The sequence below is a fragment of the Dermacentor variabilis genome, chromosome 3 (genome assembly GCF_050947875.1).
Source record: "Dermacentor variabilis isolate Ectoservices chromosome 3, ASM5094787v1, whole genome shotgun sequence".
Taxonomy (NCBI): domain Eukaryota; kingdom Metazoa; phylum Arthropoda; class Arachnida; order Ixodida; family Ixodidae; genus Dermacentor; species Dermacentor variabilis.
Window position 1 is genome coordinate 109,660,568 of NC_134570.1, and position 13,693 is coordinate 109,674,260.

The 13,693-nt window shown below is 45.8% G+C and overlaps 1 protein-coding gene across 2 annotated transcripts in view; it reads right to left on the reverse strand.

The window, feature by feature from the left end:
• Nucleotides 1-13,693, reverse strand: part of Trp1 (translocation protein 1) — a 51,112-nt gene that overhangs the window by 20,896 nt on the left and 16,523 nt on the right. For both annotated transcript variants that reach the window (XM_075686158.1, XM_075686159.1), the window contains exons 6-7: nucleotides 9,433-9,493; nucleotides 868-987 (exon numbers count right to left, since the gene is read on the reverse strand). In XM_075686158.1, the coding sequence (XP_075542273.1) occupies nucleotides 868-987; nucleotides 9,433-9,493 (181 nt within the window). The remainder of the gene's footprint in view (nucleotides 1-867; nucleotides 988-9,432; nucleotides 9,494-13,693) is intronic.

Consider the following 13,693-nt stretch of genomic DNA (forward strand, 5'->3'; position numbering starts at 1 on the left):
TTCTTTTTCTTTTTTTTTTTTCAGTGCCACCCCCAATTTCGATTTTGCTTGACAGCAAGTGCGATGAGTAACGACTGATAGTGGGTCAAATTCCTTCGATTTTACAGGCATTTGATGCAGCATAATAAAGCGCAGGCTGGTGGGAACACCTAGTGGGAATTTCTAAATTTTCCACATTAACATGAAATCTAGTAAGCTTGTGTTCAAGTTGCCAAGGGTCAGCAATTTTCAGCATGCATGAACCATACTTTGTATACCTGTAGTGACAGAACGACAGTGGTCGCAACACAGACTGACCAGGTTACATGGAAGCGCACGTGCAAGCACTGCTAAGCCTTTTTGGTAACTTGCTAAATAAAAACACTTATGTTTTGTCAAATATGCTATTTTCTGACTCAATTATACTAGCATACCTGCCCACAGTTCCTAATTATTGGCGAGCAGCTGCATGAGCAAAGTGCATAATCAAAATATAATAGAAAATGAGCTAGCTCTAGGTTTCTACCATTACAAATGGGTATTCATGTCACTGATACTCATTTTTCATAGTCCTTGAACAGATTGATTTGGAGCATGTAACTTTTTTTAACTGTCTGGGTATCTTTCATGTTTGCTACAGGTGATATAGCTAATTTTTCTCCCACACATCAAATATACTTTCGAGATCCAGTGTGAAGTGCCATTTGCACAGGCAAAGGAACTTACCAAAAAATAAATTCTTATGTTGTTCTTGAGTTGTATGCTTTCAATGATGCTGAAGTCGTTAGCAAACTGCTAAAACTAAACTTTCAACAGGAAGATAACATCTAGCCGAGAAGCACTTTTGTGAGGCCACTGTAACACACTGCAAAGAACACACACACTTACAGAAAGCAAGGGAGATGATGATGCCTAGAAGGAAGGCAGTGGCTATGCTCAGGTAGTAGACGTAGTCCCGCACTGTCCGTGGCCACAGGGGGAACAGGCACACGGCTACAGCCCCCACCACTGTAGAAAAAGGGGAACCCATTAACAAAGTGAAAACTCCTTTAGAATGCAGGATTAACACAAATGTCATACAAAATTATTCTTCAGCTGAACCTCAGTGCTACCTTTAAGTGCCAATTAGATTTTGTACCTCGTAAAAAGCTTAAGTTTCAGAAAGAGTAGCTACAAAGCAGCCTCTGCAACATTTTAAAATCTGATACAGACGAAGTTGTGTCATAAAGTGTTCACAAAGAAAAACGCTTTTGATAGCGAAACCTGGAAAAATGCAGCCATTATTGCTCGCCAGAAATGACGCACAACCTGAAACGCTGACAAGCAGTGCAACACTCGAGCATGACCTCCGAAACAGGGGACGGCACCCATGGTAAACTGTTGATCTCAGAGGCCACGTTCGGCTAATAGCGGAACATTGCCAGCGTTGTCAGCGTTTGTGGCTAATGACCAGACGCCCATGTCGTCTGCTAAGGTACTGTCTAAAAGCTGTTAAAAAAAAACTGACAATTGACCAGTCCTGCAGCACTACTGAGTGCTTTGATAATATATAGTACCAATATAAATTAATTGATTAAAAGTGAAATTTCACTGCAGTTGGCCCTTAACAGTATTAGCTGTTCCTCAACACCAGCTTTTGCAACAAATTTCTTCGCTGGCCTTGAGGACACACCATCGTGCCACTGCTTGGAAGCACGGCCACTGTGTCAAAGTACAATCTGATCACAGTAAGCAGGATGCCATGTTTGAAAAATGTGCAGTCAATTTGGACCTAAAAGGTCGCGCAAATCCAGACACTCTCCTTTAAGCAGAAATTTTGGATGTGGGCAATGGTGACACTTATAGTGAAGGCTGGCAAAATGAATAAAGTGCACGCCAGATTTAGCTTAAAGACACAACGCACTCGCAATGCCGATTAAAACACTTACAGAAGGCCCACAGGAAAGAAAAAGGGCAAAATGTAACCGGCCAGTGTCACACGTACCATGATTTTGGCATACATTAGTGTGAACCAGCATGGATCTTCAGAGCTTAAACATTACCCAATATGTTTACTACGGTGCCCAACTTTGTTTACAGTGATTTCTGGCAGTTATCTATGTTGGCTGAAATTGTTGGCATTTTTGCTTTGGCTTGACGGAAAAACCTGAATAGCAATTACGGGGTCATTAAGTTGAGACAAGTGTTTGTGGAAAGCAGTAGCTTCCTTTTAATTCAGCGCTAAGTGAGCGATGAGCTCCTTTCCTGTCCTGTGGTTACTGCATATCATTTCGCGCCCTTTTGCACTATAACAAGATGGGATAAACACAGCGGCAGCCACCAGTGCATAGGGTGCATATGTAGCTTGTGGGTCATAGTCAGTGTTTTTCACACTATGACCCACAAGCTACAGTCAGAGAATCTCGTTCACACGTTTTGAGACACAATGAGACGAAAAACATACTAACCGGGAGAATGCATCATCTGAAGCCGCTAAAAAACTCTGCAAACTGAACTGTAGTTGACATCTACATAATGAAAAGCACTGCATCAATTGTTGCAGCACGAGGTGCCGGCCCGTGCCCATCTGGTGGAGTCCGAGTCACTCAAGACGCGCATTGTCGTTTTTGTGGCTTTGGCAAGCTTACAGTCCTGCTCCTCGAATTTGGCCCGGGTCGGCAGCCTTTTCGGGCAGAGAATTTTGGTGGGAAGTTTTGATGTGCCCACTCAGCAGGAATCGAATCGTTTAGGCATGAGACGCTGATGCGCGTTAAGCTCATGGGGGCATCCCAAGACACCCATTGTCGTTTTGAAACAGCGATGGGAAACCAAAACATGATCGAGCTGGTAGGCAACGCTGGAATATGATGCCATGATGCTGCCAGAGCGAAAAATGATGCTCACTTCACGCCGTCTGCAGCAGGCAACGGCGGCGTGTTTGCGTTACAGTCGAAACCGACTATATCGAACCTGTTTACATCAAATTATTCTATATATCGAACAATTTCTGGGCACGCTATAGTTACAATGAGTATATCTAGTAAAAATTATGTTTACATCGAATAAAAATGGCAGCAACTCCCGATATATCGAACCTCGAGCAGCGGAAAAGTGCCCCCAGAAGTTGGCTTTCCCTCGCGGTTGCGGGGAAACCCGATGGCGCAGCTCCAACCAACCACTCTCCCTACCGCGACCGCGCTGCTTCGGACGAGCCGTCGGCACCCCCCTGCAAAAATGATCCTGGCCCGCCCGCAGCGCTTGCTCAGACAGCCAATCAGAGGCTCTTGTGCCCTCATCATGCAAAATGGCGAAAGTGCGAGTTGTCTCAGTGCTTTTCTGGTCCATTGTGTGTGTGTCTTGTGGGCCTTCTCCCGCAGTGTTGCTGTGATGAAGCGGCACAATTTGCCTTTCGTTGTGAAGCTCGAAATCATAAATCGGATCGAACGCGGTGAGAAGTCGGATGTGTCCCCGCAGTGTGAATGATGCCGAAGAACTCTCAGGACAATCTTGAAGAATAAGGGGGAAATTAGGGCTGAAGCGGCCAAACTCTCGCCCCGGTGCCCGTGGCACCCGACGCGTACGCACGGCCGTGTACGGGTGGTTTATCCGAAATTGCTTCAGCCGTGCCGGCTTCCGCGTGCTTGGTGATGACTGTAAATTCTGGTGAATGCGACGCAGCCGTTGTCGGTGTTGCCGAAACTTCGAGCGAGCTGTCAGAATTTCCGGAAGCTGTTGACGAATCAACAGTGGACGAGTTTATGAGTGCAAATGATTGTGTCGCGACCACAGGAGAGCCCGAAAACGACTACTACATTGCCAACATCGTACCAAGCACAAGTGAAAGTGGGCACAATGAGGAAATCAACGACAGCCCTTTGCCTATATCCTCTGAAGTGATTGGTGCGCTCGCACTAGTCCGGTGCTTCTGCGCGAATGCGGAAGGTTGCGGCCTCAGCTGCTCCCGACTCCTTAGACAATGTGGAGAAGTGTGTGTGTCGCAGGCAGCAAAATTGGCCATGCAGAAAGAAATGCAGGACTATTTCATGCGAAACTAAGCTAGTTTCATCAATAAAGTGATTTTATAAATGGTATGTGCTTTTATGACATCGGATTATTTAGAAGGTTTATATCGAATTATGCTCTATATCGAACTGATCGGCGTCTTTTTTCGAGTTCGATACAGCCGGGTTCGACTGTATTGCCAACTGAAAGTGTACAGTATGCTTCGTATGCCACATGCACTGTGAAACAGATAGGTGAAGATGGTTGTCACGATGGTTTGGCAGCAACAGTTGTGAATGGCAATGTTCCATGACCCATGAGGAGATTTGCTGGTACCAGAATAGGAAACCAAGTGCGTCGCAGCATTTGCATCTGACACGGGCGGGCGAGTACTGCTGGAAAGTTGCCGCTGTGGGTGCCTATTGCTCTAGGAACAGGCCTGTGCCTCACACCTTTTGTTGTTTACATGGGATCCGGCAGCAGGAAAATGTTTCATGTGATTGCAATTTAGCGATACACTGAACGTCGGTGCCAAAAGATTGTGTCTTTCAGGAACATATTGACCGGCAAGAAATAAGTACTATACTGGGTCATTTCTTACGTTCTCAATCGTGAATGTTGGCACTGGGAAATCGTACGAAATGGGATTTATTAACAAGCTATACCGTAAATAGCAATGGAGGATTTGCTACCAGCCGGATCATTGCTAACAAAATAGAAGACGCACTTAGTAAGAAAAAGCACATCTATTCTGATCAAAATGTGACATGCCCCGTTGCCATCATGCCATGCAGCTGCAGGCGCTTCAACATTCTGTAGAAGTTCAGTTTACAATCCTCCCCAAACGTGTTGCAAGATCTTATAATCTGCGCACTATAACAAAAATTGTGGCGCCAGAACAGGTGTTGGGTGGTGAAATACGAAACAAGGGCAACGTCTTTCACAACTATATAAAGGCAAGCACGCTAATGCTAAACTTTTATTCATAGTTCTCCTGGCTCATTCAACAATTTGACATTCGGATAATTTCGACATTTCTGGCAGTCCCATTAAATCTGAATGAACAATGCTTAAGAGTGCATATTTTAGCACCAGGAATGTTTGTGGCATAGTATACTGTTGAAAACGGCATTTATGAGTAAAGTGTAGCATTTGAAGTGAATATACAGTAAAACCACACTATAATAAACCTCAATTTAACACAATTCATGATGTAATTAACTATTTTTATTTCCCTATCTCAGTTCTATTGAAAAACCAAATTTTTTTTTCACTATTCAGCGAAGTAATTTGATCACACAGTTTCCACTTAACGAAGTTTTCGACCATTTCAAGCACGTACTTGGAGCCTGTATGGCTAATGAATCTAGTATGCAGGAAACACCGCTGCGCCACGGGGCGTGCAACTGCTCACAGTGCCTGGGGAAACATGAGAGCTGACAATTCCCTCTGTGCAAAGCGGATGGGAAGGGAGCGAACAAATGGTAATGTGATCAAGCACGTGCTGTGATGGAGCGCAGGGGCAGAGGAGGGGCAAGAACACGTGGCTAGCTGCCTTCTTCTAGCATATGCATCTCCTCCATGCCGCATATGAACCCAGGCCACGTGCTGTATCTTGAAGGTAATCTCTCCACGGCAAGGGCAAAGGATGCGCTGAGACGGGTAGCGCCTCGATGCGCATTCGCATTGGATTCCCATGTATGCACTGCTGGCAGTCACATAATGTCAATTTTGCAAGACACAGTGCGAAGCAGTTGCTCACGCTGACAGCGCGCTGGTGCTCATCAAGTGAGAACTGCTAAGTTTGCCTGAGTGCGCACGACACCGATAGAACTACAAACCTCAATTCAGAGCATTGACGCTATCGCCATCAACGCTCTGCCTCTCTGGCAAAACTGAGTTTTCTTTTTTTTGCTCACGATGAGTACACGTATCGTCTTGCACTTTTGTTTTTTAATTTGTGGGCGCTGGCTGCAAGCACTAAGCATGGTCAGCTATGGCATCTAAGATTTATAGCACCCTGTGATGCAACTCGTCACGGGTTCTATAAGCCAGCGCTAAAAACTTCGCTTCACCAAAGTACTAGACAGTGAGCATGGCAGTGATAACATGATGCAGACCTCAAACCCGTTCTTGTTTCTTGTACAGGTAAGCAGGCGGTATGGCAAGTGTTATTGTAGCAACAATATCTGCCTAATATTACTGCCATGCCCATGGTCGTTTGTGTGAAATACTTTCTCATGGGATTACTTCTCTGATTCCTTTATTGCTTAGCAGTGATATTGAAACTAATCCTGGGCCGGCGGACGACAAGCTAACAAAGCAATTAGAATCAATTGCATAAGACATAAGGGAAATTAAGAGGAAGAATCTGTGAGAAATCAATAACTATCCGCAATGGATAGGAAACTTGAAAAAATTAGTGGACTAGAAAAGCATGCTTCCAATTTGCATAAAGCGAATAGTAGAACTAAAAAACAGTGCGAAAGATATTAAAAACTGATGATCTTGAAAACAAAGTCGGAGGTCGAATCTTATCGTTTATGCAGTCCAGGAACAGCAGAACGAGTCATTTGAAAGACTTTATGATATAGTGTTGAGGACAACTTTTAAGAATACTCTGGAGGTACAAATATTAAGAATTGAGCGCATTCACCGCCTTGGTAGAACCTAAGAAGGTGCACCTATAATCAGGCCAATAATCGCGAAGTTAAAGAATTTCAGCCTTGCTCCAAACTGAAAGGCTCTGGTTACTCCGTAGGTGAAGATTACTTGTTCGGCATTCATGAAATAATCATTTTAAAAAGTGGAATATTACCAAACAAAATCGCAACAGAGGGGAATAGGTTACACTGATTGACGACGAAGTTCAGATAAATGGTTGTAGTTATGCTTGGGATGATAGCCGTAAGAATATTATTGAATTTTTAAGAAATGTTGCTGTTTCGCCCGAAAGTCGAAGGATCGGTTGCGATAGCAAATTAGCAGACAGTATACAAAGTGAGGACAATACTTTTGTAGGTCGTATTAACTTGTATACGTTCACTTGCTAATAACTAAACGAACAAGCATGGTGTCAGCACACACAGCAAACATGAACGCATCACACTCGATGACCATGGACAGTTGCTGTCAAAACACTGGCTTGAGGAAATGCGGCAGCAGCAGCGAGCAAAGTAAAAATATAAATTATGGCATTTAACATGCCAAATCCTCGATCTGATCATGAGGCACGCCATAATGGGGGGCTCCGGAATCATTTTGACCACCTGAGGTTATTTAATGTGCAACTAAATCTAAGTACATGGGTGTTTTCGCATTTCGTCCCCATCAAAATGCAGCCGCTATGGCCGGGATTCGATCCCAAGCGAGCGAAGTGATCTTCGTGCTGTCTATCGCTTCAACGCAATTGAGAGCCACGGACACACAGCATGCACAAAGCTATGAGCCGCCGACGCATCTAGACTCGGCCCCTCACACAGATCGCTCTCAAGGTACGGCCGCACAGCCGCGTGCAGTTGCAGCTGGAGTAGAAAGCCCCCTGCCTCCCCTCCCCCCCGGTGCCTCGCAACGTAGGGTGTCTCATGCGCTACGGAAATCTCCGTGCTTTCTCTTCGCTTTTGTCCCGTTCATGTGGGCAAGATTGGGCCAGGATTGGCGGCTCCCATCGCATGCTTGCGCTCGCACCTACAGTGCAGGGCGTGCGGCGACGTTGTTACTGTCCTTTACTGTCCGACTTTATGCGGAACCTCACGGTGACGCCGACAGCAGAAATGTGTTTGGAGTGTCTATACAATTGCTATCGTAATAAAGACGAACAGCCAGCAGCCCGGTTTTCCAGGTGGCGACGTTCCCAATGCTGCTGAATGTTAACGAGCGAAGTCTTACGAATAAGACGGACCAGCTGCAAGCTGCTTTGTTGGCGTTAAAACCTCATATTATTACTGTGAACAAAATATGATTGAATGCAGCTATAAACCACATTTACTCGCATGATGATTGCGCTTTTTTGTCAAAAAAAATTGTTGCAAATTCAGGGGTGCGATCATTACGAGAGTTAAATTTCCCGCGAAAAGAAAAGAAAAATTTTTTCATCCTGCGTTTGCTGCGGGATGCGGGTGCGGGACACCAAAACAAAAATGGCGGCCGGCGGAGCAAGCCGAACGCGCCGAACTAGATTTTTTTTTTCTTCTCGTGAGTACATCACATGCATTGAAACAGTTTCTTCTGTATCAGTAATGAATAATATCATTAATATCGGCAAGTTTGCGGCAATAACGTAGCCCAATAACGTAGCCATGTCCACATCGAGGGTGCAAAAACAGATGGGCGTGCTTAGCTGCCAGTGACATAGAAACACATGGGGGGCATGCTGTAGAAACTGCGGCATCTGTCTTCCCTACTATCCGAATACCACACATTTGCGCTAAGGGTGGGTGAATATCTTAGCTGTGTTATAAGCGCTGGCGTATGAATAAGGTACACTTTTAACGTATCAGTGTAAACGTGGCTACTATCGTTGCCGCTCGCGATTTGTTGCGTGCCTACGAGTGCAGATGAGAAGAATCGAAAAGCGCCTTTTTTTGTTGTTGTTGACCACAACCATTATAAAGCCTACACATAATAAAGGCAAGTTTGGTTGTACCTCTTTTTGTCATGGAAGTGCGGAAAGTGTTGAAAGTAATGAAATGAGGCATCTACTTAAGAATGTTTGGTGCGTGCAGACCACTTGGTTTGTCTTGAGTCGTTCACATAGCATTCGACAGATGGTAAGCGCGATCATTATTAGCTAGACTTGGCACATGACATATTGCTGCGGCACGTTCGGGGTGCGATCATTACACGGGAAATAAAAAAAATCAAATTTTGACGACAAAATTCAGGGGTGCGATCATAACACGAGTGCGATCATTATGCGAGTAAATACGGTACACCATGAAATTGTGCCGGTGAGCTATGCAATCGTTCGAAAGGATACAGATACCAGAGGGGGAGGTGTTGCAACATTCTTGTGGCAGGGAATTGATTATCATTTAGACATGCCGGACATGCCTGGTGTCGAGGCAATCTGGTGTAAACTTCATCTTAATGATGGTGTCATACACATTAGCGTTTATAGGCCACCGAATGCAGTAGCTACGTATCTGCACCCTCTTTTTGACCACCTGAATTTGCACATGGTCAGTGGCAGGATAATTACCACGCTACTATGGCCTGACCTTGTTGTGATTTGTTTATAAGTGCTGACTAAGAAGATCTACCAGGAATGCTTTGGGAAACTGTGAAGTTGTTTCTACTATTGAAGCTTTAAAACCTCGAATTAATGAAAGTCTCGATTTAACGAAATTTTTCACTGCAAGAACAACTTCGTTATCGCGAGGTTTGAGTATACATCCTATCATGACCACAGAACATGTCAGAATGGCCCCATAAACAAACAATGCTAGCAAAACAACAAGGCACACAACTTACCAAGTAATGTCCCAATAATCCATGTTCTCAGTGGCACTGGATCATATATCCACACGTACGGCTGACAAAAAATTGGTAGTAGAGAAGAAAAAGAAAACAAATTGCAGCAACACAGCACGTCACAAGTCAAGCGCATGGCAATTTTAAGATCACGCTTTAGTCATCACAGTTCTTGCTAATGAATGAAATCTACACCTTTGCACTTTAAACAAGTTCACTATTTATACTGAAAAAGCATCTCTGGTAAATATGTTGGTATACACATGTTACAGCACCACATGGAAATAGCTGTCACTAGGCTGCTTGACCTCTGCTTCCAGCACCCATTAAAAAAAATCTAAATGTAGAGTTTAATGTCCTAAAACAATACTGGGGCTATGAGAGACACTACAGTGGGGGATCCACAGGTTAACTTAGACCACCTGAGGCAAACGTAAACACAAACATAAATCTAAGTACATACATAAGCGTTTCAGCCTTATGGCCCTACTGGAATGCTGTTGCTACAGATGGGAATTAAACCTGCAACCTCGTGCTCAAAAACAGAATGCCGTAGCCAGTATGTAACTGTGGCAGACATCTGGTACCTATTGCGTGATGAAAACTGTTTAGAGTAGACAAGCACTCATCTACAATGACTCTGTTGCAGAACAGTCGATTTGTCAAAAGCCAGGAATAGAATCTGCAATGCTGATGCTGCACGTGCCCCACTGAGAAACAAAGGTATTAATTCTGCAGTTACTGATATCAGCCCAAAACGCAGCAAGAAGTAACACAATGTTCCCAGGATATGAACTAAAACATGAAATTCCTAACCAAGTGGCAGCACAAAAAATAAAATCAACAGATTAAAGTCGGAACTGCATAGCTGCTAACGTATAATGCGGGATATAGGTTGAGGTGGAATATAGCTCGAACCCCTTACATTGAAGCAAAGAAGTCAACATAAAAATTATAAGGCACAAAACTTCGTTTTATTTAGTGGTGCCACCAGACTCGTCGCCTGCTCTTCCTTCGAGGTGTCTGAACTCTCGTCCGAAGACAACTGCTTCTCACTGGCTGCGTCCCACAACATGCCATCCTCGGTGCCATCCATAGAGTTGATAATGCAACACTTCTTGAATGCCCGCACCCCCATATCGTCGGGCAGCGAGCGCCAAGCCTGTGACACCCAGGTGGCCACAGTGGCGAGAGGCGGCCTGCGCAGCCGGCCAGTTGGGGTCATCGGTTTGTCGCCGGCCATCCGCTGATTATACTGTTCAAGGACACTGTCTTTAAAGGGCTTGTTGAGCACAACATCCAGTGGCTGAAGTGTTGACGTCATGCCTCCCGGAATCACGGCGAGCTCCGTCCTCCCATCGTGGAAAGCCTGCTTCACACCTGCGGTCAAGTGCCCGCGAAATGCATCCAAGACGAGCATGCTCAGACACCGCAGGAGTGCGCCGGGTCACCGATTCCAGATGGTCTTGATCCAATTGAGCATGAGGGCCTCGTCCATATAGCCGTTTTCATTCACGTGAATGACAACATTTCGCAGGAGAGCCTCTTTCGGCAGAGTCTTCCTCTTGAAGATTATGTATGGGGGCAGCTTTCTGCCGTCTAGAGTACACGCGAGCATCACCGTGAAGTGCGAATGCTCGTTCCCCATAGAAAGAAGCTTGACTTCCTTCGCGCCGAATTCGCACACGGTAGTGGACAATGGCATGTTGAACCACACCGGCTTTTCATCAGCGTTGCCGATCTGTCCCAACATGTAGCCATGCTGCTGCTGGAGACGGATAACATAGTGCTGGAATTTGACCAGCTTGTCCTCGTATGCCTCTGGCAGCTTCTGGCAGATTGATGTGCACCGTCGAAGTGCGAATTCGTTGCATCACATGAAGCGACGAACCCAGTAAATGGAGCCCTTGAACTGTTCCTTGGACAGTCAGGATTCTCTGGCGATCTCGATAGCTTTGATGCAGATGAGTCCCGCTGTCACTGGCAAGGATCTGGCACGGTGCTCGCGGACGAAATCCGGCATCTTGTCTTCGAGCTTCGGGTGCACCGCGCGGCACCCGCGAAAGGACGTCTTCCACGCGTTGCAGGCAGACAGCTTGACTTTCTGCGTTCGCCAATAGCAGACGCTTTCTTCCAAGACGCCAAAGTGCTACTGGGCGGACATGTTCCCATGCATTTCAGCATATTCGATCACTTTTTTTTTATACGCCGCAGTGAATTGACATCGAGTACTAGTACTAATTTTGTGGGTTGTCGGGAAATTAGCAACACCAGGAACGATTGCTGCACAAAAAGGGAAGATGGCACCGGCCCAACTGCGTAGGCCGCATCAACGTTGGACTGCGTCAGTTACCATGGAGGCGATAACGATGCGGATGCCGAAAGGTCTGTGCTCCTACATGGTTCCAGATGACTATTCAGGTTGTGCCAAGGGCACGTATATAAGTCGAGGGGTGACCTTTCAGTAATATTTTTTTGAAAAAACCTCGACCTATATTCCGCACTATACAGTGATCATGCAAAAATTCTACAGCAAACAGCTGTTAAAATGCTGCCTTCTGAGTCAGGTTCGAACCGCAACAAGAAACCCTTCCCACCACCTGTCCTCCCATCTGCTGCACTGTTTGCGAGGTGAGACAATGCTCCTCCACATGTGACGACAACAATAGAACAAAATATAACACCTCAAAGCAAAAGAAATGCAACTGGTCAGAAACATTTCTTTTACAACAATGCTGATGGATGGCAATGTTTGCTTTTTTTCTTGAATAGAGATTTTTTGTAGGTTAACAGCTTCATCAAACATGTTAACAGACACAAACACAAAGCTTCCTTTGGGCAAAGAAGCACAATAGTAGTTCAACTCCAAACGTATTAAAAAGAAAACAAACCATTGCTTAAATTTACAAAACCTAATTGATTGATTACAGTTAATGTCCCAAAGCAACATAGGGACTATAACAATGCTGTATAGTGGAGGGCTCCAGAATAATTTTGGCCATCTGATGTTCCTTATAGGGGCCCAAAACACTCTTCTAACTGCAGAGTGGCCTCACTATGAATGATGTCGCCTCGCAAATCTCATGCCACTCCAATCCTTCAAGTATAAGTGGAGTTAGACAGCAATGAGTGGCTTTCTCTCTCCGTTCATCTCCACTAGCATGTTGAAAGCTACATAGGGGATGGACAAGGGGGCAAAGCTCCTCCCAAAAGCTGAGCATCTCGCTCGGCGTGAGAGCTCGTCGCGGCGCTCCACCACTGGAAAAGCTGGCGCCACCGTCGGCGTGACGTGGCATGAGGGATCACGTGGACACAGCGGCCGCGTCGGCTGCTTCGGAAGCGTCGAAGCGAGCTGAAAACGAAAGTTTAGTCGCACCTGCGCCGCGGTTCTGATTAAGTGGTGCGGCTTTACCGGGTTTGGTATCTGCTTGACAACACCTGAAGCTACTATAATAGGTAGTGGCTGCTTTTGGAGGCATGCAGCATGGTAGGCTACTGCTCGGTGCCGCAGTGCCGGACGCACGCAATGGAGCCCAGTGTCAGCCTTATTCACACGTAGCCACAGCGCAAGGAGCTGCGTGAAGCTTGGCGGGCGAAACTTGGAACCGGCAGACAGCCATAGGCTGCGACTCGGGTATGCAGCAAGCACAGACGCGAGGAACATTTCTGCTACAGCGCCGGGACTGCGCGATGTTTGGTGAGTAGCAGGAAACGCGCGCCGAGATGCTCGCCTGCGCCCGCTGCCCGGCTAATGTCATGACGGTTTGGTCAGTGAACTTGTAGATGCTAGATACTGACAAGTTCACTGGAACGGAAAGGGAGCGGTAAGACGCACATTATGAAAAGCCACGGCATATGTCATGTTTGTGTTATGGATTAATGCACTGGATTATGAAAATGAAGGAAAGGGAAATGGCACACTGAGAAGGCCGATAAACATACAGTGCGACGCAACTTGAGAAATAATATTGAAATGTCCAAGAATGTAGAAGACAAAAAAAAAAAAGGTTGAATCGTTGCGACGGCACATCACAGTCGCCTAGGCGTCGAAGTCTCTATAAGAAAATTATTTTTGAACAGTTTTGATAGCGTCCATGCAACAATGGTTGCTAGTGTACTGGGAAATGCTCATATGCTGCTGCCTAAAGCTCATGGCGCGGTGCGAAAATGCACTCACAGCGAAAGCAAAACATGGTGCGTGGACATGCATGCAGAAGCGCAGGCGGTCGCCCTGAACCCATGCGATGGCTTCAGGCATTGA